Here is a 26241-nt window from a genome sequence, read left to right on the forward strand (position 1 = left end):
TGACTAGATAAAAATAGAAGAGCCTACTTTAGTTGTGGCTATACACTGAAATTTCTCATGATTTGTAATCTCCTTCAACCCAAACCTTCATGTGCTGTTGAACCCAGATTGCCAATGTGATAGTATCCAAAAGTCAATGTGATAGTATCCAAAAGTTGAAGAAGGGCTGAGAAGACCATCAGGTCCTTCAGTCCTCACAGGTAGGATTAATGGTCTTAGGAAAACAGGCCACAGAAGGCTGACTTGCCCCTTCCACCAAGACAGAAGACAATGCAGGGGATTATCTAGGTTATCTATAGACCACAAAGCAAGCCTGCCCCAGGCACGGAAATTGGCCAGCACTTTGAGCCCAGACTTTCTGGACTCGAGAACTATGAGTTTATATGCCATCCAGTCCATGTTCTTTTGTAGCAGCACATATGAACAACAACAACAACAAAAAAGAAATTTGTCAGGCATGGTGGTGCATACCTTTAATCCCACCACTTGGGAGACAGAGGCAGACAGATCTCTGTGAGTTCAAGGTCAGCCTGGTCTACACAGCAAGTTCCAGGCCAGCTGGGACTACAGGGAGACCTTGTCTTAAAAAAAAAAAGACAAAACAAAAAAGCACTGACCATGCAAGCCTGGCAACTTGAGTTCCATCCCTAGAATCCACAGGAGAAAAAGAATACTAATTCCTGAAAACTGTCCTCAGACTTCCACCTTGCCTTGCACACAATAATAATAAATGAAATAAAAAGTGGGCTAGCAAGATGGCTCAGCAGTGTGGAGGCAGTTGCCATGCAAGCCTGGCCACCTAAGTTTGATCCCCAGAACCTACACAAAGGCAGAAGAGAACCAACTTCACCAAGTTATCCCAGCTTGCAAAGGTGGTAGCGCACGCAAGCATACACATACACACACACACACACACACACACTCATCCATATACATTGTGCATACACATACAAAAGAAGAGATTTTTTTTCAAACAAAGGGACAATCGGGGCACTATTTTATATAAGTCATTAAGTTTAAAATGCAAAAGTAGCACTCAACATGCAGAGGCAGATAAATCTCTGTACACTCAAAGCCACACCTAGTCTGCAAAACAAGTTCCAGGACAAACAGGGCTAACAGTGAGACATTGTCACAAAAATTAATTAATTTAATTTAATTCACAAACTTCACAGAACCCCATACACATTACCTGCATAGCGCTCTTGCCCATTTTAACAACTTCGAACAACATCATGTTTTCCACTCCATTCTGTTGGTGATGACCATTCATTCGGTTTGGACCAGAAGGAGGTTTTCCTCCTCCATTTCCACTTTTACCCTTTTCTGTTGGGCCCTTTTTGCCTTTTTTACAAGTCTGCACAAAAAGAAAAACCAGAAGTTGGCTAAGTTATAATGTATCAGTCTCACTGTCCTTTAGCATTCAAAACAAAAACAGCAGGAAAGCGGGTAAGGCACACACAATTATACATGCTCAAACTGGATCTATAGGACAAAGCCATCCATTTACAAGAAAGATGCATGATGGCTACAGCCTCTTTTTTTAATTGCCCTATTTTATGTTACATTTTAGTAGGACCAACAGTCTGATAACAAACTATTGGTCCAAATTTTCATTCCTATTAGCTGAGTGATTTTGGACCTGTCACTTAACTATGCAGTACTTCAGAAACTGTTCTTTCCAAGCCTATAGTGGATAGTGTGGAGAAGGAGGGAGAAGAGAGAGGATTGTTTTCCAATTTGTAAAGAGGAAGATCAAAATATGCCTACCTCACAAGGTTGCTGTGATAACAAACAGAAAATATTTATTATCAACACACCCAGCATATAATATGGTCAAAAATATCTGCATTTATACATGAAAAGACAGTCAGTAAATGTTACTTGGATCTAAATCTACTGAAAACACCAACTCAATTTTGAAAAGCCGTGTGAAACCATAGCACTCAAAATACAATGAAGTTTGAAAACCACTGCAAAAATTTAAAAAATACCTCTAAAGTATAAGTAGAGAAGGGTGGATGTCCTCAAGTTTGATCATAGTCTATTATGTTGTGCTGGGGTGCAGAATGGCATGGGTAGCAAGAATAACCTCTTCTCAATTAACTCATACTTAGTTCAACAGTTTAATTTGATTTCTATTGTGAGTCTTATAACTCAGTACAGTACTCTTAAAGAAGGGATTACAAAGATTATGGGATTATGAAGTCTATGAGCCTTACTCTTATCCTGGGTCCTGTCTCAAACATCATGAGAATTCAATTAATGAGAACTGCGGAAAAATGAAGCTCACTTTTAAGAAGCTGTCAGTATGTGGATTAGGAGCTTCCTATATCAGTGTAAAGGTTCCCTATATAGGTCCAGTGAGCTCACTCATCAGATAAAGACACTAACTGCCAAGTCTGATGTCCTACATTCATTCTCCAGAACCCAAATGGTAGAAATAAAATAACATGCATGCACGCAAACATGCGAACACACACACTAAGTAAATTTTAAAAAATAAACTTTTAAAGCTCCCCGTGTTATAAAAAAATACTCCCACAACTTTCGTAAGCTGTTAAAGAAAAAACAAGCCACTCCCTCACTCATCATGTTTTACTGTTTGAGGATTTCATATATGCATAGAATGTGTTTTGATGAAATTCACTCCCATTCTCTCACTTCCAATTCCTTCTCTATCCTCTTAACACTTTCCCTCTCAACTTCATGTGTTCTTTTTTTAAACCCACAGTCTACTGAGGGCTCCAGTATATGCATGTGTGTAGGACGTGGAAGGGTAAGGCAGGAAGATGACAAGTTCATTCCAACAGAGCAAGTTCAAAGCATGGCTGAGCTACACAGTGAGGCCCAGTTTAAAAAAAAAAAAAAAACAGCAAAATGGTATGACCCTTTACCAACTGATGTCCAGGTGTCCGGCTACCTACTCATGCTCTAAAAATTTGCATTCTATTGACTAAGACCTGAATTTTGTTAGTTTTCAGCTGTGGCAGTACTAACAAAGAGAAACATGATTTTCACTAGTAAACCATTTGATATAGTTTGGTTGTATATTACATCTGTAGGGTGCTTTTGAACAAGAAAGTTTATGTACTGCTCTGCTTGGTATTTGGGGCAACAGAACTTTTACAATAGATATATGAGAAAATAAAAATAAAACCAAGTAAAATACCACATTCTGCTAAGCATACTGTGTTTTTATAAAATAACCTACTAGAGAGCTTGAGAGATGGCTCAGCAGTTAAAAGCGCTGACTGCTCTTGCAGAGGACCTGGGTTCGAATCCCAGCACCCACATGGTAGCCAGCAGTTGTCTGTAACTCCAGTTCTAGTGGATCTGACGCCCTCTTCTGACCTCCTCAGGCATTGCACAACACGGTGCACCTACCTACATGCAGGTAATACACTCACAAACATACAATAAAAACAATAAATGAAAAATAAAATAACCTACTAGAAACAATGTGTCATTAATTCAAATTTACTATACTATTTACACATAATCAAAACCTGTAATCATAAAGGATCATGTTTATTCAGAAGGCTTGCCATATAATTCAGTCTCCCAAATAAGTCATATTTAAACGAAACCTCACACATACACACATATACCCACACACACAATCTTAAAGTTACATAAATGATACATACTTTGCCTTTGCCTTGCTTTTGACTTTTTCCTTCAATGTCCTCAAAATCTGTGTCAGAAGAAAAATGTGTTTCTGACTCCCTATGACAAAAAGATAAAGCAAGTATTTTTAAACTTTCTTAGAAATATAGATGATGTTTCCAATTTTTAAAATACTGTCTTAACAGAAAGGAATGGATGGACTCATTACAAACCAGTGGGTCGCAAAACAAAACAAAAAGTCAGGACTGTGGGACTAGGACCTGTAGCATGGGGTGGGGTGGGGATGACAGAAGTGGGATGGAGCTAGGAAAGAGAAGAGGATGAGAACGAACAGAATGCACTGTACACATAAACAACAAATTCAGTATGATCATTAAAACGTGCTTTTGTAAAACATACCTTAGACATTACCAAACATGTAAGATTATATAATCCACTACATTACAGTAAGTTATAAGTATCTTTTGTATCTTGTGCTAATTTTTATTGAAAGCAAAAAAAGAAACTAAACCAGTGGCTAACAAATTTAAGCCTGAGAACTATGAAGCTCTCTTGAAATGGCTGGTTCAACTTTCTGATTCAAGGACCACAATACTTAGAGAAAACTATTTTAACATTCAGTATTAGATAAATTTCATTAGTGAATCTTAGCAATACTATAGATCCTCTGATCGCTACCTCACTTAAAAAAACATACATCTAAGTATCAATCACTACAAACATATATCCTGAAAGAATGTATATATAACATAAAACCATTTCAAATACACTGGAGAAGTAATACTTAATGCTCAAAATCCTTAATGAAGCCAAAGAGGCAATGAGCTGGATGGGCAAATCAATTCTAGTACTAAATAGCAGTGATTCTACACAAATAACATGTCAGTCTTCTCATCTGTAACACTGTATAAAGAGGAAAGATGAAATTTCTAAAGTCTCTTCAATCTCCAACATACAGATCTATGGTTCTAAAAAACTAGTTCTTGCTTGTAATAGGGAATGGGGCTACTTTGTATGGTCTGGATTTTTTCATGCACATAAGGGAGACTGATTTAAATTAAGGTGTGGCTCATTCTATATGTTGGATGTGTGATTATATGTAAACTAAATAGTAACATACCTTGCCCAATGTAATCAGTTAAAGCAAGATATAATTGGTTGTAACACTGGGTTTTAGAATTAAGCCATACCCATGAGAAACAATGGTTTGACCATGAGAAATGTGTAAACATAGAGCCACTTTTCCTAAAATAAATGGAACCAAAGGGAAAGGTTATCTTTGTAAAGCTGGCCCTCTATGTCTAGATTTCTTCTATTTCCATTTTTATTACTGTAAAAACCAGTTGTCCAGACACTGTGAGGTAGAAATACTTCATAAATCTAAAATAATGGTTATGGCACTGCCAAGAAAAATTACTATTTATAGCACTTACCTACAAAGTAATTTAAACAATGTACTGAAGATAGTGGAAATCCTAACTATGTCCTATCATGTTCAGAGGAAAGAGCCTGTAATAAATACCATTTCTGAGAGTTAATGCACCAAAAACTGAATGACTACAATAATATTAAGAGTGAAACTCATGCTTATTATACATCTTAAAAGATTGCTGTCACTGATATTCTTCTACATGTACATACAGCATGGCAAAGAAATTTAAATATTTTTAAATATCTTGATACACAAATTACACTTCTTCTCAGACACCTGAGGAACAATAACTGCTAAAAACCTTTGAAAAGTCACTGGTCTTCACAATATCCCAATGGTCACAGAGTAATCAAAATTTCAATAACACTCTTACTTCTCCAAACTACCCAAACTGTAAGAATGCAACAAGAGAAGGGAAAAACTTCCTGAAGAAAGTCAAATTGGGTCATCAAAATGGGAATTTAAAATAATCCCCAACCATAAAAAATGAAAACACTCTAGTATGTCTGTCTTTCTCCACTGTTTATGTTTTAAGATAAAAAGAACAATAAACAATACTAGGTGAAATCTAGCATCTTTATATGTTGATGGAAAATACTGTTAAACGGTTTGAAACACAAAATCATCTATTAATACCACAGGACTGAATCTTACACTCTTCACTAAGCCTACCGCCCCACATCCCAGCCAAAAGCTCGGTGCAGTCTACCTTCACATCTATTCTCTTTATCCTTTATCCTACTTTAGATGTTAATTATGAAGCATTCTGCATCAGGACTAGCCTACAATGTAAACTTTTTAATGGTCTCTAATCTTAATGCACCTAAGAAATGGCATATTTTTAACTTTGTGTCTTTAAAATAAGAGTGTATAAAGTATATCCAACTTTATTCCTCATAGAATTTAATATAATGTTCTATATACAGTAAGAATTTAATATTTTAAACAAGAATTCACTATTTGGGGGTTTTGTTTTTGTTTTTTGAAACAAGCCATCATTATGAAACTCAGACTGACCTCAGACTCCCAATTTCTCTGCCTCTACCTCATGAGTGCTGAGATTACACGTATGCATCACTACACCTGGTTATTCTATCATTCACTTTCCAACAAAAAATTCAAGACTTGGGATATGTCTCAACAAAATACTGTTTGGGGAAATTATGTCTTTGATCATCTTAAACAAGACAAAAATTTTTTTTCTCAGCTATCCCATGTCTTCCCTCAAACAAAACCAAGAAAATTTCCTCAGAATCTTGAGCTATACAGTAAATATACACTGGGATTGAAATATCATAGTTTGGACTGATGTGGCTGAGTTGGTAGAGTGCTTGCCTAGCATGCACAAAATCCTGGGTTCAATCCCCAGCACTGTATAAAATCAAACATGGTGGTGTAAGACTGTAACTCTACCACTTTGGAGGTAGAATCAGGAGGTTCAGGAGTTCAAGGTCATCTTCAGCTACACACTAAATTTGAGGCCAACATGGACTACATGTGACTATGTCTCAAAAATATAATTTGGGGACTATGGGTGTAACTCAATTGTAGAATATTTGACTAATATGTATGAGGCCCTGGATTTGACCCCAAAAACTCAAGGAAAAGTCATACTTTGAAATATTAACGAAATCACAGTAGATTCATAATCTCTAAACAAAAATATTAAAAATATGGAAAACTACATACTAACAAAAGATAGACACTGGCTGTTGGGTACAATGGCATTTACCTACTTTGTTCAAATTTTTTACCCATCCATCAAACTTTCTATTAAATCAAGTTTCACAAAGAATCTAATGGGAAATAGCGTATATATAACATAGTTAAAGAAACTTAAGGGTATTTATATTTTATGTGTATGACTGTTTTGCCTGTGTATATGTGCACTATGTGTGTGGAATGCCCAAAAGAGGGTGTCAGATTCCCTGGAATTTAAGTTACCAACAGTTGTTAGCCACCGTTTGAGTGCAAGGAACCTCTGCAAGAGCAGACAGTGCTCTTAACCTCTAAGCCATGTCTCCAGTTCTATTTATTTGCATTTTAAAGGTTCACTTTGCATTTAGACACCTCATGAACCTGGAGCTTAATGTATAAATGACTGTTGCACTGGCTATGATGGAGCCTACCTTTAACCCCAGCACTCAGGAGGCAGAGGGAGGTGAATCTCTGTGACCGCGACTTCCAGGCCAGCTTGGTCAACATAGCAAGTTCCAGACGAAGCAGGACTATGTAAGAGAGACCTTGTCTCAAAAAATGAAGGGGGGAGGGGAGGGAGGGAGGGAAGCCCACATATAGGAGATTTTTTAAAAACTTGAGACAGGCTCTCACTATGTAGCACAGACAGACCTACATTTCAATATACAGTCCAGGCTAGCCTTAAACTTGCTAGGCAGGCAAGAATGGCACACATATGTAATCCTAGCAAGAAGGTTAGCATGGAGAAATATAGCAATGTCTATTATTCAAAAACAAATAAACAAAGCATGGAGGAATTGCAATCAAAGCAGACTAATGAGTGCAGGATTAAATACAGGATGGAGAAATGGAGAGGTTGACAGGTGGTTGAGCATTCAAATATCTTTCTAGACCAATATGCATATAACTTGCTTCTGGCACAAATGATTGACATCACATGCCCTACCCTCCTAGATATGGTCAATTCATTTAATATCAGAAATTTCTCATTATGCTCTCTTCAAAACAACTGAAACTGCAAAACTACCAACTGATTCAGAACTGAACATCAAAAATAATAGTAGGGGCTGAAGAGATGGCTCAGTGTTTAAGAGCAAGTACTGCCCTTGCAGAAGACCAGAATTTGTTCCCCAGAACCCACATTGCCAGCTGATAATTGCTTTGAACTCTAGCTTTAGAGGATCACATATCTTCTGGCCTCTTCAGGCAACTGAACAAAAGTTGACATATGCACACAGAGACATACATATACACATAATTAAAAATAAACCTTAAAATAATAAATTGCACAATATATAAAATTTTTTAAAGTTCCAAATAGTATATATAAAATTTTTTAAAGTTCCAAATCCACTGATTTTAAAAACTCTTTCACAACATACATACAAACTTATATATTAAGATCTCAAGCAGAAGGAAATTTAATCAAAGTTACCACTTGCACTTTGTGGGGAAAAACAATAATTTAAAAATTACCACAATAAAATATACTTACTGTAGTAGATTAAAATCAGTTGGTATTTCTGGAGCTGCTATCATTTCTTTATCATCTTCTGGAACACTCCAATGTCAGAAATATAGTCATATATTTACGTGCGTAAAATGACAGTGTGCTTCCTCTAAGACAGTCAGTTCCTTTAAAGAGGAGAAAATGACATACTTATTATAAATACACCACAAACAGTAGGGAGAAATATCCATATTCAAAAGCTAAATTCCCTAATGTCTCCTAATGTGTTTTAATAAACAAGGATTGTATTCTCTTCCATTTGGCTGCCTTTTCTAGATATGGCTATTAAAAATTCTTACAACACAACATTGGTACAATACAAAATTTTGTTTGAAATTTCTCATGACTTTTCTAGCCCGGGTACTATCAATCCATTCTTATCTATGCATACATGCATGCATATGTATATTCATATAAATAAATATACACAGCCAGGCGTGGTGGCGTACACCTTTAATCCGGGCACTCAGGAGGCAGAGGCCAGCCTGGTCTACATAGTGAGTTCAGGTCAGCTGGGACTACAGGGAGACCCTGTCTCAAAAAGACAAAAATAAATAAATAAATAAACAAACAAATATAAATATACATACACAAATAGATACACACTAAAATCAGATGTGACTCTCTTATTGTCCCCAAAACTTTCCTTAAGAAATGTTTAGACCATAATATGAAATGCTTGAAATTCTCAGCTTTTTGTTGACGGCATACAGGTACAGATAAAAGCAACTTTTAAAACATCTGATATAATTTTAAAACACTTTAAAAACAAGTTTTTCTACCCTTGAGAAAACAAAGTGTAAAGGTTAGTTTACTAATAAAGAACCTCATTGTGATTAACACTAAGTTGTGTTGAGAAAAGGGAGAAAGTCAGGTCTCATCTATTCCCCTCAAGCAACCTACACTCAATTTGAATACCTATGTCACATGCTGGTCAGCATGCCAGAGTTTGATCTCCAGCACAACAAAGTAAGGCAAGTCATATGATCACAAGAATACTATCTGTAGTGGGCTGTAGTGGTTGGCGTACATCTGTAATCCCAGCACTCCTAAATTTGATGCCAGCCTGAGCTACATAACAAACCCCCATCTCAAGTAAAAAGGATGAAACTTGTGACCAAAATAAATAAAAATCTGGGCATGAGAAAGGTATTTCTATCTTTGAGCATCACAGGTACATTTCCTCGGTGAAATAATGACCTTTTAGCAAATGACCAGGACTGGGGAGATGGGGTGGGGGAATAGACAAGCTAAAGCTAAGTTCTGAACCTTTTAATATACATAAATGTACATAAATGTATACTTTCTTTTTGGTATTTATTATTATTGTGTGTATAATGTGAAAGGGGGAGAACACGTATATAGAGGTCAGAGAGAATCTTTGTGGAATTGGTTCTCTCCCTCCACCTTTACATAGATTCTGGCATGGTGGCACACACCTTTAATCCCAGCACTCAGGAAGCAATGAGTTCAAGGTCAGCCTGATCTACATAGCAAGTTTCAGGTCAGTTGGAGCTACAGAGTGAGACTCTTTCTCAAAAAAAAAAAGAAAAAGAAAAAGAAAAAGAAAAAGAAAAGAAAAGAAAAAGAAAAAACTTTAACATAGCTTCCAGTAAGGAACTCAAGTCATCAGGCTTTGCTTAACAAGTGCTTTACCTGCTATGCCAATGTGCCTGCCCAGACTTTCTTTTATAGTTTTTGTGGGTTATTTTATTTGGTTGGTTGGCTTTTGCTTTTTGAGGTTGTATTTCATGTACCTAGGCTGGATTCCAAATTCTTACATAGCTAAAGATAATTCTTGAACTCTTGATCCTGTTGCCTCTACTTCCCAAGTGTTCGGATTACAGACATACTCCGCCACACTCGGCCTTTTATAGCTTTTGATCTGTGTTTACTTGTTTTGTTTTTTTCCAAGACCTAGTAATCACCAAAAGAAAAAGTAAGTATCTGTGCAAAGGCTCAGCAGCTAAAAGGCACCTGCCTCCAAGCCTGATGACCCAAACTCAATCCCTGGGGACCTAGATAGTAGAAGGAGGGAACACGATTCCTGCACATTGTCCTTTGACCTCCACATACATGCCATGTCATGCACAGGCCCACCCACATGTGCACAAAGACACACATGGTGGGGGGGCAATACTTGTAAAATAATAAATTTTGAATTAGATAAAGCAAAATATGTCTAATTATAAATGCTCAAATATAATATACTGCTGAAATTCTAATGATCTCTCCCAGTAAAATAAACACCATAGAAGTTAAAAGGAGCTGAGTGTGATGGTGCACACCTGTAATTCCAGCAGTTGGAAGGAGAATGTGGTAGGAGACCACAAGTTCCAGGATAGCCTGGGCTACACAGTAAGTTCTAGGTCTATGGAAAAAGGGAGAGAGGGAAAGAGGGATGAAGAGAGGGAAGAGAGGGAGGGAGAGGAAGAGAGTGGGAAGAGAGAGGAGACAAAATAAAGAAACAGTTTTCCCATCAGTTCTTCAGGTCCATAATAAACACAGTAAGTGCATACTAACAGTCAGTTGATACACATATGTTCAAACCAGTGCATTTCCTAGCTTACTCTAGTCAGGCTAATACAAAAGGCAACCGCAAACATTCTTTGTGCACCATACACGGTGGCACATGCCTGTAATCACAGTACTTGGAGGATGGAAACAAGAGTATCAGAAGTTCAAGACCATCTTTGGCTAAGTTCAAGGCTAGTCGAGCTACATGAGACAGTATCAGAAAGAGAAGGAAAAAAATACTGTGTGGACAGCAAAATAACAAACTCAGGGAGCAAAATCACTTCAGTTATGCTTTCATCTGAAAGGTTGTCAGGTTGCAAAATCCTAAGAAATACCCATTAGTATAGACTCCCCTGTGCCCAAAGCAAAACCAAAACCAAAACCAAAACCTAAAATGGGACTACCTCGAAATGAGCTTGTCTGTATTCTTATGTATGACTTAGAAATATGATTGAACTGGTAAATTTCCTATCTTAGCAAAATAGTTGTTTTTGAAAAGTTTCTAAATGTTAGACAGAGAGGGTGGCAACTAATTGGAACCTGGGCTCTCAGGAGGCTGAGGCAGGAGTATAATGAATTCAAGGTCAGATGAGGCTACATGAGACCCTGTGTCAGGTAAATAATGTTTCTAGAGCTGAGGATGTAGCTAAGTGCTGGAATAAACGCCCAGCACGAGCAAGGCTCTGCTCTTCATCACTGGCACCACCACCAAAAAGAATACTACAAATATTACCCATTCAATTAAAAGTATCTTCACTGGACCTAGCACAGTATTGGTTACTGGAAAGACAGTACCCTTATGGAACTACCTGTATGTGAAATTAAAAATGCATTGACTTCTACAATAAAGCATCTCTCACACATAAGGATTAATTCTACCTATTTTGTGGACATTTTGCTATTTTTAATCATCTCCAGTTTATTTATTAGCCAACAAAACATTTTATCATAACTCAACAAAAATGACATATTAAAACTGCTTTGTAACTCAGAGGTGAAGGCAATGGATAAATTGCTACTGGGAGAGTTTAAGAAAAAAAAAGTAAGGAGATGAGAATGTTACAGCTCTATTTAAGCATCTATACCTACATGTAAATACAATTTGCTTTTCCCAAAGACTTACATTCCACAACTTATAAAACAATGTATTTAGCCAAGCCTAGGAGATAGGGCTGTAATCTCAAAATTCACAGGCGCCTGAGGCAGGAGGATCCCAAGTTCAAGGCCAGCCTTAACAATATAGTGAGGCCCTGTCAAAACACATACTTTAAAAAGAGGGTTGGGGATACAGCTCAGTGGCAGAGCTTGCCTATAAATGCAAGATCCTAGTCAGTCTTCAGTACCTCCACCATCCCCAACTGCTGTCAAATTTGCTTCAATTCATTTGACTTTAGTTGGGAAATCCAAAAGTATAAGAATGTGCAATGCTTATGTTAAAGTGAGAGAGATTAAAAAGCAAAAGTCATTTCTAGGCTACTGAAGGTTATTAATTTTTAAAAAATATGCTCAAAGATCACAAGGTGGAGCTCTCACCCAACACATCCCATGTAGGAGATTCTCTACTACTGTAAGAGAGTTCCCATTACAACAGCTGTGGAGGGTGAAGCACAAAAGGAGATTCCCATTAAGTCTCCATGACTATTTTCAAGGGAGGAGGAAGCCAGGACCAACTAAGTTCTGCTTTTTCTTACTAGAAAGTAAACTACCACAATTGTAACTTCTGTGAATAGCATAAAAGACTGCCTCCTTTAGGCTTAAGTACATGCAGAATAACCCCCTCATCCACAGTTTAGCATACCATAGTTTCACTTACTCTACAATAAAAACCATCCAAAACTATTTAGAAAAGTTCAAGAAATAAATAATTCATAAGTTTGAAATTGCTTGCCATTATTCTGAGTAACAAGAAGAAATGTTGACTTTCTCTCTCTCCCTCCCAGCTGGTACGTCTGACATACCCATGCCGCACATACAATACATATCTGCTAGCCCTTAGGATAGGGGCGGTCTCAATGATCAGATCACCGTCTCAGTATCATAGTGCTTGTATTCAAATAACTTATTTTTTTTACTTACTAATGGCCCCAGAATGTGCACATTTTCATGCAGTATGCTACAATTCTTCCGTTTTGTTATTTGTTGTCAATCTACTGGCCTAATTCATAAACAAAATTTTACCAAATGTATGCACATGGGAAAAAAGGCATGGTACTGTATACATAGCATTCACGACTATCTGTGTTTTTAGTACCCACAGAAAGTCAAACATATAAAGGGGGATTACTGCCAGTAGATTGCTAAATACATTAAAACAAAACGACCTGATGAAAAAAATACATAATTATGTATTTTTATTCTAAATATTAAATTTAAATAATTTCAGTACAACTGCTTTATATAGAAGGAGACCACTTAAAAGCTGGAACTTGGGCTGAGGCTGTAGCTCAATTGCACAGTGCTTGCCTACCATACATGTGGCATTGAATTCAGTTCCCAGTATGGGAGGGAAAAAAAGCTGAAACTTTGAGGCCAAACATAGTGACACAATGCCTTGGGAAGCAGTGGCAGGACCATCATGAGTTGGAAACCACAGTGCCTTATATAAGTAGATTCTAGCACAAATAATTAGTAACACCAGGCGTGGTGGAGCTTGCCTTCAATCTCAGACATCAGGAGGCAGATGCAGGCAGATCTCTGTGAGATCAAGGCCAGCCTGGTCTACACAGTGACTTCCAGGAGAGCTGTGACTAGGGAGAACCTGCCCCCTGCAAGCAAAAAAAAATAGAGGAGGGGAGGGGAGGGGGGAGAGGAGGGAAGGACGGAAGGATGGAAGGAAATTAATAATGCCAGGCATAGTGGCATATGCCTTTAATCCCAGTCCTCAAGGAGGCAGAGGCAGGCAGATTTCCATGAGATCATAGGCCAGTCTGGGATTTTCTAAATAAGGAGGTTCCAGGCCAGTTGGGGGCTATGGAGAGACCCTGTCTCAAGGGGAAAAAATTAATACACGCTTGGCATGGGGGCACACTCCTTTAATCCCAGCATTCAGGAGGCAGAGGCAGGCAGATCTCTGTGAGTTCAAGGCCAGCCTGGTCTACATAGTGAGTTCCAGGAGAGCTGGGCTACAGGGAGACCCTGCCTCAAAAAAGACCAAAAAATAAAAATAATAAGAAGTAGCCAGATCTGGGATATGATGGCTCAAGGATAAAAGGCACGGGTGGGGGGGGGACGACACGAGAGGGAAGGTTAAGATCTAGGTAAGAAAGAAAAAAAAATTAATACAGAAAAGTAAAAAAATTTATCAGCGTAACATTTCAACTATCTATATTTAGTATATATTAATAGGCTGCTACTCCAGTTTAGATTGTAAGTTAAATATAATAAACAAAAACTCTTCTGGGGCTGAGATGTACTCAGAGGCAGAACATTTGCATTCCATTTCGAGTAAAACACACACACACACACACACACACACACACACACACACACACACAAAAAACATGTGTAGTTCCAAAAATTGACTCATAAAAAATTAACTAAAATGATCTCTACCACCAAATTAAAGCACACAAAAAACAATCTGATATTTCTGATACTGTTTTAAAAATTAGAACGATTTTCATTTTTTCCTGAAAGAACAGTTGTTTGAAATGTCTTCTTAATTCAATCCCAAGTAGCTGCAACAAAGGCACCACTAACAAGGTTCCAACAAAGGCACCACTAACAGGGTTCCACAAATCCACACATAACTGGGGAACATGGTGATAAATACCTAAGTAACTCATGTATTAATTCCAACGCTAAACATGTAGAAATTTTCAGCAGCTAAAAGCTGACAAATTTATGCACAGCATGTCAGGCTCTTATCATAGCACTCCTCCCATAAAGGTCACACCCTTCTATCCTTCAGTATCTATCTAAGAAATGTATATACGCTTCTAAAATGCCATGATCATTCTAATACAAGGTTCAAGATTACAAATTACTAAAATGTCTAAAGAACTGTGTGACTGCACATCATTGTTTTAAGTACTATAATATTCAAACAATGAATATTTATGACTTTGTATCAACATGGGTAAAGTCTGATACATTAAAAACTATGTACTACATTGAGCCAGGCATGGTGGTGCATGCCCTTTAATCCCAGCACAGTAGGCAGAGGCAGGCAGATCTCTGTGATCTCAAGGCCAACCTAGTCTACATAGCGAGTTCCAGGCCAGCTGAAGCTATAGGGAGACCCTGTCTCAAAAAGACAAAAAAAGCACTATAAATTGATATGTAATAGTAAGAGAAACAGAGAAACAAAAACGGAACAGGAAAAACAAAAGTTAACATCAGAGTAACAAAAACATGGTTCTATTTTTAATTTGCAATTTTATTGTTAGTACAAGAAAAACTAAACTCTGAGAGAAAAATGTACTCTACCCCAAAACCTCAATCTCAATAAGGGAAAGATATAGTGGCATACCCCTGTCAACCCAGTACTGGAGATGCTAAAGCACAACTGTGACAAGTTCAAGGCCAGCCTGGCTTCACGACGAGACCATATGGGAAAATTCAGAAGGTACGGAATTTCAAAACTATGCTGCTAAAACCTGATTCATTCTTATTTCAGGTCCATAATCTTACAAACATATAGCAACTAAGTTGGATGATAAAATTACCTTTATTATGTTTGCCAACTCTAGATTAGCAGAGAATAGCAAATCTTCTTTTGCTCATACTAGAGACTGAACCTAAGGCACCACACATGATAAGCAAGCACAAGTAGAGTGAGTGCTCAGTAGAAGCTGCATCTCCAGCCCAGGGATCAGAAGCTGTCTTACAGATAACTGGCAATACGTTTCTTGTAATCTGAGGTGTTCAGAACAGGAAAGTTACTACCAAACCCATGTCAAAAGATACAGGGCAGTTTCACATACATAGATTAAGAAATGAAAGCTAACACAATTCAAATTAGACAGAAATATGCACCTTTAAAAGGAGAGAAAATTATGCTGCCAATTCAATGATTAAGAACATTGAAAAGTTTTTTCATTACAAAGAAAATATTTTTCTTCCCTCTGGCAGTTTCTCTAATTAGTGCCAACGTCTTCTGAGTAAATGGCAGTGCAAAGAATGACAAATCATGCAATGATCCACATGACTGCTCTGACCAGTAGTAAATTCATAAGTCTCATGGTTACATACATCACTCACAAATCTATGTTCTTTTCTACAAACTAGATGGACTCCTAATGAATTCATAAGGCTAGCCCTTGATCTAGAATATAAAATAGGTAATCTGGAGGTGGTATTATTCTTAAAGAAATCCACTAAGAATGACCCTGTCTACATTTCCTAACTAACTAATAAATAGTTCCAATGTCTGCACTTACAATTTAAAATAATAAAAAGGTTAGACTCCAAAAGTAAAAGACGTTTCTAAAATAACTAAATATTGGGGCTGGAGAGATGGCTCAGCGGTTAAGAACACTGGTTGTTCTTGCAGAAGACCCGGGTTCGAATCCCAGCACCCACATGGCCGCTAACAACTGTCCATAACTCCAGTTCCAGGGGATCCGACAGCCTCTTCTGACCTCCACAGGCATTGCATGACACAGGTGCACTTAACCTACAAGCAGGTAATACACACATACACATAAAATAAAAAATAAATAAAATTAAAATAATTAAATAGACAACATACCAAAAGCCTCAAGATTACAAAAATAAATTTCATGGGGCTAAAGAGATGGCTCAGTAGTTAAGAACAATTGCTGGATCTGGATTTGGTTTCCCTGCACCCATAGCAGGTGACTGACAACTGCCCGTAACTCCAGTTCCAGGGTATCCAATACCCTCTTCTGGCCTCTGAGGGTACCAGGTACACATGTGGTACACAGCACTAGATGCAGGCACTTGCATAAACAAATACAATTAAAAATAAATTCAAAAAAGTAATTACTTTTATAGCCATGCATGGTAGTGCATGCCTTTAACTCACTACTCGGGAGGCAGGGCCCTAGCTGGATCTCTGTGACATCAAGGCCAGGCTGGTCTACATAGTGAATTCCAGGCCAACTGGGGCTACAGGGATACCCTGTCTATAAACTAAGTAAGTAAATAAGTAAATAGATAAACCACATTTTCAGAAGGATAGGAAGGAGAAAGCTGAGGCAATCTACAAAGATACAGCATTACTATACAGTGCCAGAAACTAAAGCCCTAGAGAACTGGAAACATCCACCATTGTTAGTGCATAACAATTAAGCACTAACTAGCTTGAGTTATTAGAGGAGTAAGGAGATAAGCTAGAGGTTCAACAAGAAACAAATTTCTACTGTATTTCCTCAGACCTAGTACTCTACCAACTTATATTCAGTTGCAAATTGGTCCTGAATCCTCCAAGAATTTTACTTTGGCTCATTTTTGTGTATATTTTTATTGAATTTTTGTGTATTTCATACAAAATATCTCAATCATCTTTAACCCCCTCCCTACTCTCAGTAGATTACATCAAAAGCTTTCAAGCCCACTGCCTAGAATACATAAGCCCCTGGATTCAATCCCTAGCATCAAAGGGAGAAGTGTGTTGCTTGCATGTATATAAGTGCGACATTGTCGTGCAATAATCAAGATGTCAGAAGAAGGTGTTAGATCCTCTGGAACTGGAGTTAAAAAAGGTTGTTAGCCACCATGTGACTTCTGGGAATTAAACCCGGGTCGTTTGCAAGAGCCACCTTTACTTTTAGCCACTGAGTCATCTCTCCAGCCTCAAAATTATTATTTTTTATTTAACTGTGGACTAAGAGATGGCTCAGTGGTTAAGAGTACTTGCTCCTCTTGCAGAAGACCCAGGTTTGGTTCCCAGCACCAAAATGGCAACTAACACTCATCCTTACCTCCAGTTCCAAGTACTTCAATGCTCTCTTCCGGCATCTGCTGGCATAGCACACGCATGGTTCAACTACTTCCACAGGTGCACCTACTTCCACAGGTGCACTTAAATACATGCAGGCAAAACACTCATACACATAAAATTAAAATGAATAAAGGGTTTTTTTTTAATTAATTTAAGCCTTAAAGAAAGTAATAAGACTACCACAGCTGGGCATGGTGGCACACATCTTAAATCCCAACACTGGGAGGCAAAGGTAGGTGGACCTCTGTGAGTTCAAGGCCAGCCTGGCCTACATAGTGAAATCCTGTCTCAAAAAAGGAGTTTGCATGGTTTACTGTCTCAAAAACAAGCAAACAAAAAAATCACTACTACAAATATCCTTAATAAATACTGATGATTCCTCAAAATATATTACAGAGCTATAGTCATAAAATAACATGGTACTGGCACAAAAACAGACATGTAGATAAATGGAACAAAATAGAGGACCCAAATATGAGTGCATGCAATTTTAGTCACTTGATATATTTCACAAAGATGCCAAGAATACACACTGGAGGAAAGACAGCATCTGCAACACATGGTGCTGGAAAAACTGGATCTCCACATGTAGAAGAATAAAATTAGATTCATACCTATCACCCTGCATGTAAGTTAACTCCAAACATATCAAAGTCCTTCATGTGAAACCTGAAACTCTGAAACTGTTAAAAGAAAACACAGGCAGTATCCTATAAGATATAGGTGTAGAAAAAGACTTTCTAGCCAGGCATGGTGGTGCACAACGTTGATCCCAGCACTCGGGAGGCAGAGGCAGGTAGATCTCTGTGAGTTCAAGGCCAGCCTGGTCTACATAGTGAGTTCCTGGACAGCTGGGGCTACAGGGAGACCCCGTCTTAAAAAGACGAAGATGAGGACGAGGACGAGGACAAAGACGAAGATGAAGAAGACGACGACGACAACGATGACTTTCTAAATCGGACCTCACTTGCAATAATCAACAAGTGGGACAATTAAACTAAAAAGGTTCTGTACAGCAAAAGAAACAACCAAGGAAGTGAAAATGAAACCCACTGAGTGAGAGAAAATCTTCACCAGCTACACATAGGACAGATTAATATTCAGAACATACAAAGAACTCAACAAAGAATGAAAGAACGAATAAAACAAATGACCCAATTTAAAAAATGGGCTATGGTCCAGGTGTGGTGGTACATGCTTTGATCCCAGCACTTGGGAGGCAGAGGCAGGCAGATCACTGTGAGTTCAAGGCCAGCCTGATCTCCATAGTAAATCCAGGCCAGCTGAGACTACAGGGAGACCCCATAAAAAAGATTTTTTTTTAAAATGGGCTATGGATCTGAATAGAGAGCTCTCAAAAGAAATAAAAATGGCTAAGAAACACCTTTTTAAAAAAGCGTTCAATATCCAGTAATTAGGGAAATGTAAATCAAAATTACTTTAAGATTTTATCTTACCCCAGTCAAAATGGCTAAAATCAAGAGAAGAAATGACACCAAATGCCGGCAAGGATTCAGGGAAAGGAGAACCTTCATTTGCTGCTGGTGGGATTGCAAAATAGTGAAATCAATATGGAAATCAGTGTGAAGAACTCTTAAAAAACTAAAACTGGGGCCGGGCGTGGTGATGCACACCTTTGATCCCAGCACTCAGGAGGCAGAGGCAGGCAGATCTCTGTAAACTCAATGCTCAATGCCAGCCTGGTCTACATAGTGAGTTCCAGGACAACTGGGGCTGCAGGGAGACCCCGTCTCAAAAACAAACAAACAAAAAAGAATCTACCATATGATCTGGTTATACCATTCCTTGGATATACCAAAGGATTCATCCTACTGCACAAATACTTGCACAGTTATGTTTGTTGCTGCTCTTTTCACAATAGCTAAGAAATGGAAACAACCTAAACGTCATTCAACTGATGACTGGATGATGAAAATGTGGTACATTTACACAATGTCACTATATTCAGCAGTAGTGAAAAATGAAATCATAAAATTCACAGGTAAGGGACTGGAGAGATGGCTCAGCAGTTAAGAACACTGACTGTTCTTGCAAAAGACCCGGGTTCGAATCCCAGCACCCACATGGCAGCTAACAACTGTCCATAACTCCAGTTCCAGGGGATCTGACAGCCTCTTCTGTCCTCCACAGGCATTGTGTGACATGAGTGCACTTGCTTACATGCAGGCATAACACTCATACACATAAAATAAAAATAATAAATAAAATTTGCAGGTAAATGGATGGAACTGCAAGCTGTTATACTAAATAACACAAACTCAGAAAAACAAGCGACGTATGCTCTCTCTCATTTTGTGGATATTAGCTCCAAATCCTTAAATGTGAGTCTATTTCTTGATGTAACTGCAGAAGCCAGAAAAATGAAAAGGAACCATGAGGGTAAAGGGAAAGAAGGAGCTCAAGAGAGGGGGAAAGTAGGAGGCAGGTGTTATCAAGGAGGAAAATGGGGATGCTTAAACTTGAGGAGGGAGAAGGGGAAGACAGAGGAGATATAAGTAACACTTAGGTGGTGTGAAAAACCAGAGGAAATTGTATTAGTTCAAAATGCTACTAAATGCACATACTATCTATCTATCTATCTATCTATCTATCTATCTATCTATCTCTATAGATACATACATACATACATACATACAGATTTATACGAGTACACATATATAGCTAAAGGCTTTATAACAAAAATGTACAGTGCCAGGCAGGAAAAACCCCCAAGCTGCTGTTCAAGGTAATCCAAGAGATTCCCACAATAGCACAGACATTGCCACTGCCCTTCATTACCTCCCAGAACTTGAAGGCAAGATCATACTGCTGATGACAAGGCATATTTTGGACATAGGAGTTGGAACAATAGAGCTAGAACTGACCTGCAAACCTCCTCCCTGAAGACTAGTTCTCATGGTATCAGAGGACATTATGCAAGCTGCCAAGGGAGAAAACCAGCCAATGGTCCTACCCAGCCTAATAACCACAACAATGACTGGCCCATCCAACTATCACTATTGGTGCAGTAGTGACTTTTATCTTGGAGGTAATCAACAGTTGTCTAATGGGATTTAAGACACAGGCATGCTCAAAGGGAGGGAATTCATATGTAGTTCTGTAAATATAGCCAAATACACATGGTTGGAAAGGGCATAAATCCTTAAGAAAAACCTACCTTTCTCATACCCATAGACCAACATAATTTCTTACTGTATTCTAAATATCCTCATATTTACAGACAAGTGTACCTCACACCACACATCAAAAAAGCTTCTTTTTGCAAAACAGGAAGAGCAACTATTACAGATTTTCACAAGTGGTCAAATGCAGAGAAAGAATAAGTGTCTATGAGATGCACAACCCTAAGTAACACATCTACAATGCAACTTCCTAAACGCTCAGAGAACGTGGTGGAACAGGGAGCAGAAAACATTAATGCATCTCTCAACTCTCACCAACAAAGCTTCTTCATGCAACACATGGTGATTAACCCAGAAAGCCACAACTGGCCAAAATGCAGAGAATAAGAGACTGCAGAGTGCTTGTCCCTGGGTAGCACACTTGTATCAAACCTCTGCCACCCATGGTTCAGGGACCATTGTAGAAGAGGGGGTTGGAAGACTATAAAAGCCAGATATGGTGGGTGACCACAAGGAAACAGTTGTCCAGGTGGCTGGGAACTTGCTCATATGAACTTACAGCATTGGTGACAGTATGCACAAGATCCATGCAAGCTCAATCCAGACAAAAACCAAGCATAGAATTGGGGAAATGACTAAGAAGCCCCAACCTTGGCTAAGGAACTACTGGCAACAAATGACTACTGGGAGAGGGAGAGCTGGTTTTCTTTAAGGGAGTGATACTAGATAGGTTGACAAACCTCCAGTGGATGGACTCATACCAAGGGACATTTGGACACAAACATGCGATAGTCATTAATGTATATATATGACAGAATGCATGAAATCCAGTGGGGGGTGACTATGGGGGTCAAGATAGGGGAGGGACTCTAAATGTCACCAAGATATTGCATGAAATTTGCACAAATTTAATTAAAATTTTTCAGAAGAAAATCTTTAAAATATTAGCAAACCAGAATTCAATAGCCAATTTAAAGGACTAAAACATCATATCCAAGTGAAGATTTATTCTTGAAAATCTGGTTCAACATACAAATATATATTCCTAGCACCCACATGGTGGCTAACAACTGTCCTTAACTTCAGTTCCAGGGGAATTCAACGCTCTCTTCTGACATGTGAGGGCATTTGATGACATGGGTGCACTTACATACATGCAGACAATACAATCGTACACATAAAAATAATAAAAAGAAACAGAAACTATCAAAGTGATCATAAAAAGAAGAAAGGAATAGAAGAATGGAAGGCTGGAGGAAGACGTTACTTTGTATACCTCTAGCTGCTTGATTTTTACATGAATGTGTTCCGTTTCCTAAAATTATTAGTCTACAAAAGAAAAATTAATGTGACATATTAAAAGAATGTAAGACAAAAACTACAAGATCACCTCAACTGACAAAAAAAGTAGTTAACAAGGTTCAATACTGGTTTGCTATGGGGGAGAAAAATCTCAACAAACTGGGACTCCAAGGAATCTATGGCTACATAATAGAGGATTCTGGTGAGAAGATCATAGCTAATATTGTCCTAGTTTGTTTCTTCATTGCTGTGACAAAACACTCTGACCACTACCAACTTGGGGAGGAAAGGGTTTATTTATCTTACATCTCCCAGGTCACAGTTCATCAGGGAGCCCAAGGTAGGAACTCAGGGCAGGAACCTGGAGGCAGGAACTGGAGCACAGGCCATGGAGGAACACTGCTTACTGGTTTGTTCCCCTGGCCCCTGCTCAGCCTGCTTTCTTATGCAACACAGGCCCACCTGCCCAGGGGTGGCACCACCCACAGTGGGCTGGGCCCTCCCATCATCACTCAACAATCAAGAAGATGCCCCATGGACATGGCCACAGGCCAGTCCAATGAAGGCAATTCCCCAATTGAGACTCCCTCAACCCAGGTGTGTCACGTTGACACTAAAGCTATCCAGCATAAACATGTACAATGGCAAAGGACTGAGAGCTTCCCTTTGAGATCATGAATAAGCCAAAGATGTTCATTCTCCACACTTATATTCAACACAGTATTGAAAGAGATAGCCAGAGCAAATGGGCAAAAAACCAAAACGCATTTGAATCAGAAAAGGAAAATTATCTCTGTTCCAAGAGGACATGATCTTATAAGAAACATCAAAATTTTCAATAAAGTTGTAGGATCCAAAAATCGACACATAAAATTTGTTTCACTTTTATACACTAGCAATGAATGATCTGAAGCGGAAATTAATAAAATAATTCCACCTTCAATAACATCAGAAGCATAAAATACGAATAAAAATGTGAGGACATAGAACACTTGTATAATGAAAATGAGAAGCAATGCTGAGATAAATTAAAGACATAAATACAAAGACACTCCAAGTTTATGGCTTTGAAAACCTAACACTGTAATGTCTATGACCCAATGTGGTCTACATATTTCTCAATTTTTTTGAGACAGGGTCTCCCTGTTACCCCAGCTGGCCTGAAATACACTATGGAGACCAGACTAGCCTTGATCTCACAGAGATCCTCCTGACTCTGCCTCTGGAGTGCTGGGATTAAAGATGTATGTAAAATTAGTCTGTCAAGACTTCAAACAATTCTTATCAAAATATGAACATAACCTTTGTACAAAGACAGAAGTATTCTTCCTAAAATTTATAAAGAATTCCAAAGGGCCTCAGGTAATCATATTGATTTTGCAAAAGAACAGTTTCAAGACTCGTACTTCCTGATTTCAAAATACACTAGCAAGTCAGGTATGGTGATGCATCCTTTAATCCTAGCACATATAAGAGTTCCATGACACCCAGGCATGACCCTGTACCAAAAATATTACCAAATACTATGTTTGTATACTGTACAAAAGTACCAAAACTCTGTGGTATTGGCACAAAGACAGAAAATGAAATGAATGGAATATGATAGTGAGCCTAAAAATAAACCCTCGTGGGCTCAGCGGTTAAGAGTGCTTGCTGCTCTTGCAGAGGACCTGAGTTCAGCTCTCAGCATGTTCTGGCCTCTATAGGCACCTACATGCACGTGGTGCACATAACATATACTCACGCACATACATATACACAAAATAAAACACATAAAAACTTAACTTTTAAAAAACCTAGGGCTGAAGCAGGTGTGGTGGCACACAACTTTAATCCCAGGGCTTGGGAGGCAGAAGCAGGTGGAGCTCTGTGACACTGAGACCAGCCTGGTCTACATAGTGAGTTCTAGACCAGCCAGGGTTACAGGGAGACCCTGTCTCATAAAGACCAAAAAAAAAAATGCTGGGCTGGAGAGCTAGCCAAGTGGTTAAGAGCACTGGATGCTCCTGCAGAGGACCCATATGGCAGCTAAGAACCATCCATAACTCCAGTTCCAGGGGGATCCAATGCCCTCTTCTGGCCTCCATGGGCATTGAATAACACAGGTGCACTTACATACACCCAGGAAAACACACACATATAAAATTAATAAATAAAAAATTTTAAGACTGGGCATGAGGGTGGCTACATGGCTTAGCAAGTAAAAGCGCTTGTTGTATTAGTGTGATGACCTGAGTCCTCTCCCCAGAACCCACATAATAAAAGTGCAAAGAGAGAATCAATGCCACGAAGTAGTCCTTGGATCTCACACATTCTGTGACATACACAATAATAGATAACTTTCTTTAAAAAAATTTAAGGCTGGGCATGGTGGCATGCACCTGTAATTTCAGTGCTGGGCAAACAAAGAAGGTGGATCCTTGTGACTCTGCTGGCTGGTCAGTCTAGTCTACCTGGTAAGCTCCAGGCCAGTGTTTAATAGACCCCCATCTCAAAAAAAAAAAAATCACAAGATGTACAGGATTTGAGGTATAACAAGTACCTGACATTGTCCTCCGCCCTCTACATATACATGCATGCATACATCTACACAAACCCGCACACACACTGAAAGAAAAGGAAAAAAAAATCACTAGCAAGGATATGGAGGAATCAGAAACCCTTATGTTCTGATGATTAGTTTGCAAAATGTTGTAGCCTCTATTTTAAAAAAGCAGTATAGTTTCCCTTAAAATTGAAAACATCACCACCATATGATCAGTAATCCCACTTCAGAGCACACACACAAAGGTTTAGAAAGTAGATGCTTGAGTAAGTATCTGCACATTCACAGTAGCACTATTGACGTTAGTTAAGACATAGAAGTAACCCAGATGTCCATCTACAGATGAATGGATAAACAAAATGTGGCACATACTTGCAATAAAATATGTACTACTAAATTTTGAAAGTAAGGAAATTGCCATACACTACAGTCAGGATAAACCCTGAGGACATTATGCTAAGTGAAATGAGCCAGTCACAAAAGGACAAATGATGCATGATTCTACTTATAAGATACCTGATATAGCAAAATTCACAGAAACAAAGTAGAATCATAGTTACCAAGGATAGAGAGCAGTAGAAGAGTTCTCTAATGAGGTTTGAGCCATAGATAACAAGATATTTGGGGGGGAAAAAAGCTCTGGAAATCTATTTCCTGACAATGCAAATACACTACACATGAGTGACTTGTATATTAAAAATGACTCAAATTGGCCAGGTATGATGACACACACCTGTTAACCCAGCACTTGGAAGGTTAAGAAAATCACAATTTTGAGGCTAACCTGGACTACATGCAAGACCCTGAATAAACAAAGTAACCAAATAAAGGTTCAATTTTGTTCTGCTTCATATCAGAACAAGAAAATTAAGTGCAAGGGATGGATATAATGGTAGACACCTGTAATCTAAGTACTTTCTAGGTTGAGATGGGAGGATTAGGAATTTGAGATCAACAGGAGAGAGATGGCTCAGTGGTTAGGAACACTTACTGATCTTGCAGAGGGATACAACTTCAGTTCCCAAGACTCTCATGGCACCTCACAACCATAACTCTAGTTCCAGAAGATACAATGCCCTCTTCCAGCCTCCATAAGAACCAGACATACATGTGTTGCACATACACATATGCAGGCAAAACACTCATACACATAAAAATCTTTTTTGAAAAAAAGAATTTGAGATCAACCTGGATGGACTGCATAGCAAGTCTGTCTCAAAACCACACTGACTAAAGATAATTTCAAAAAGACAATTCAGGGGGCTGGAGAGATGGCTCAGAGGTTAAGAACACTAGTTGTTCTTGCAGAAGACCCGGGTTCAAATCCCAGCACCCACACTGCAGCTAACAACTGTAACTCCAATCCCAGGGGATCCAACACCCTCTTCTGACCTCCAAGAGCATTGCACAACATGGGTGCACTTACCTACATGCACGCAATACATGCATACACATAAAATAAAATAAAAATAAAATTTTTTAAAATTAAAAAAAATACAATTCAGTAAAAAGATATTAAAATACTATGTGTTAGAGTATTACTTCTAAATATCACTA

The 26241-nt window shown here is 38.5% G+C and overlaps 1 protein-coding gene across 5 annotated transcripts in view; it reads right to left on the bottom strand.

Moving 5' to 3' along the window:
* The window catches only part of Stag2 (stromal antigen 2), a 141259-nt gene that overhangs the window by 76463 nt on the left and 38555 nt on the right, over window positions 1-26241 (bottom strand). For all 5 annotated transcript variants that reach the window (XM_008833914.3, XM_008833912.3, XM_008833913.3 and 2 more), the window contains exons 2-4: window positions 8256-8395; window positions 3651-3729; window positions 1193-1357 (exon numbers count right to left, since the gene is read on the bottom strand). In XM_008833914.3, coding sequence (XP_008832136.1) covers window positions 1193-1357; window positions 3651-3729; window positions 8256-8299 — 288 coding nt within the window. In that variant the 5' untranslated portion in view covers window positions 8300-8395. The remainder of the gene's footprint in view (window positions 1-1192; window positions 1358-3650; window positions 3730-8255; window positions 8396-26241) is intronic.

The sequence above is a fragment of the Nannospalax galili genome, unplaced genomic scaffold (genome assembly GCF_000622305.1).
Source record: "Nannospalax galili isolate Female #2095 unplaced genomic scaffold, S.galili_v1.0 scaffold75, whole genome shotgun sequence".
Taxonomy (NCBI): Eukaryota; Metazoa; Chordata; class Mammalia; order Rodentia; family Spalacidae; genus Nannospalax; species Nannospalax galili.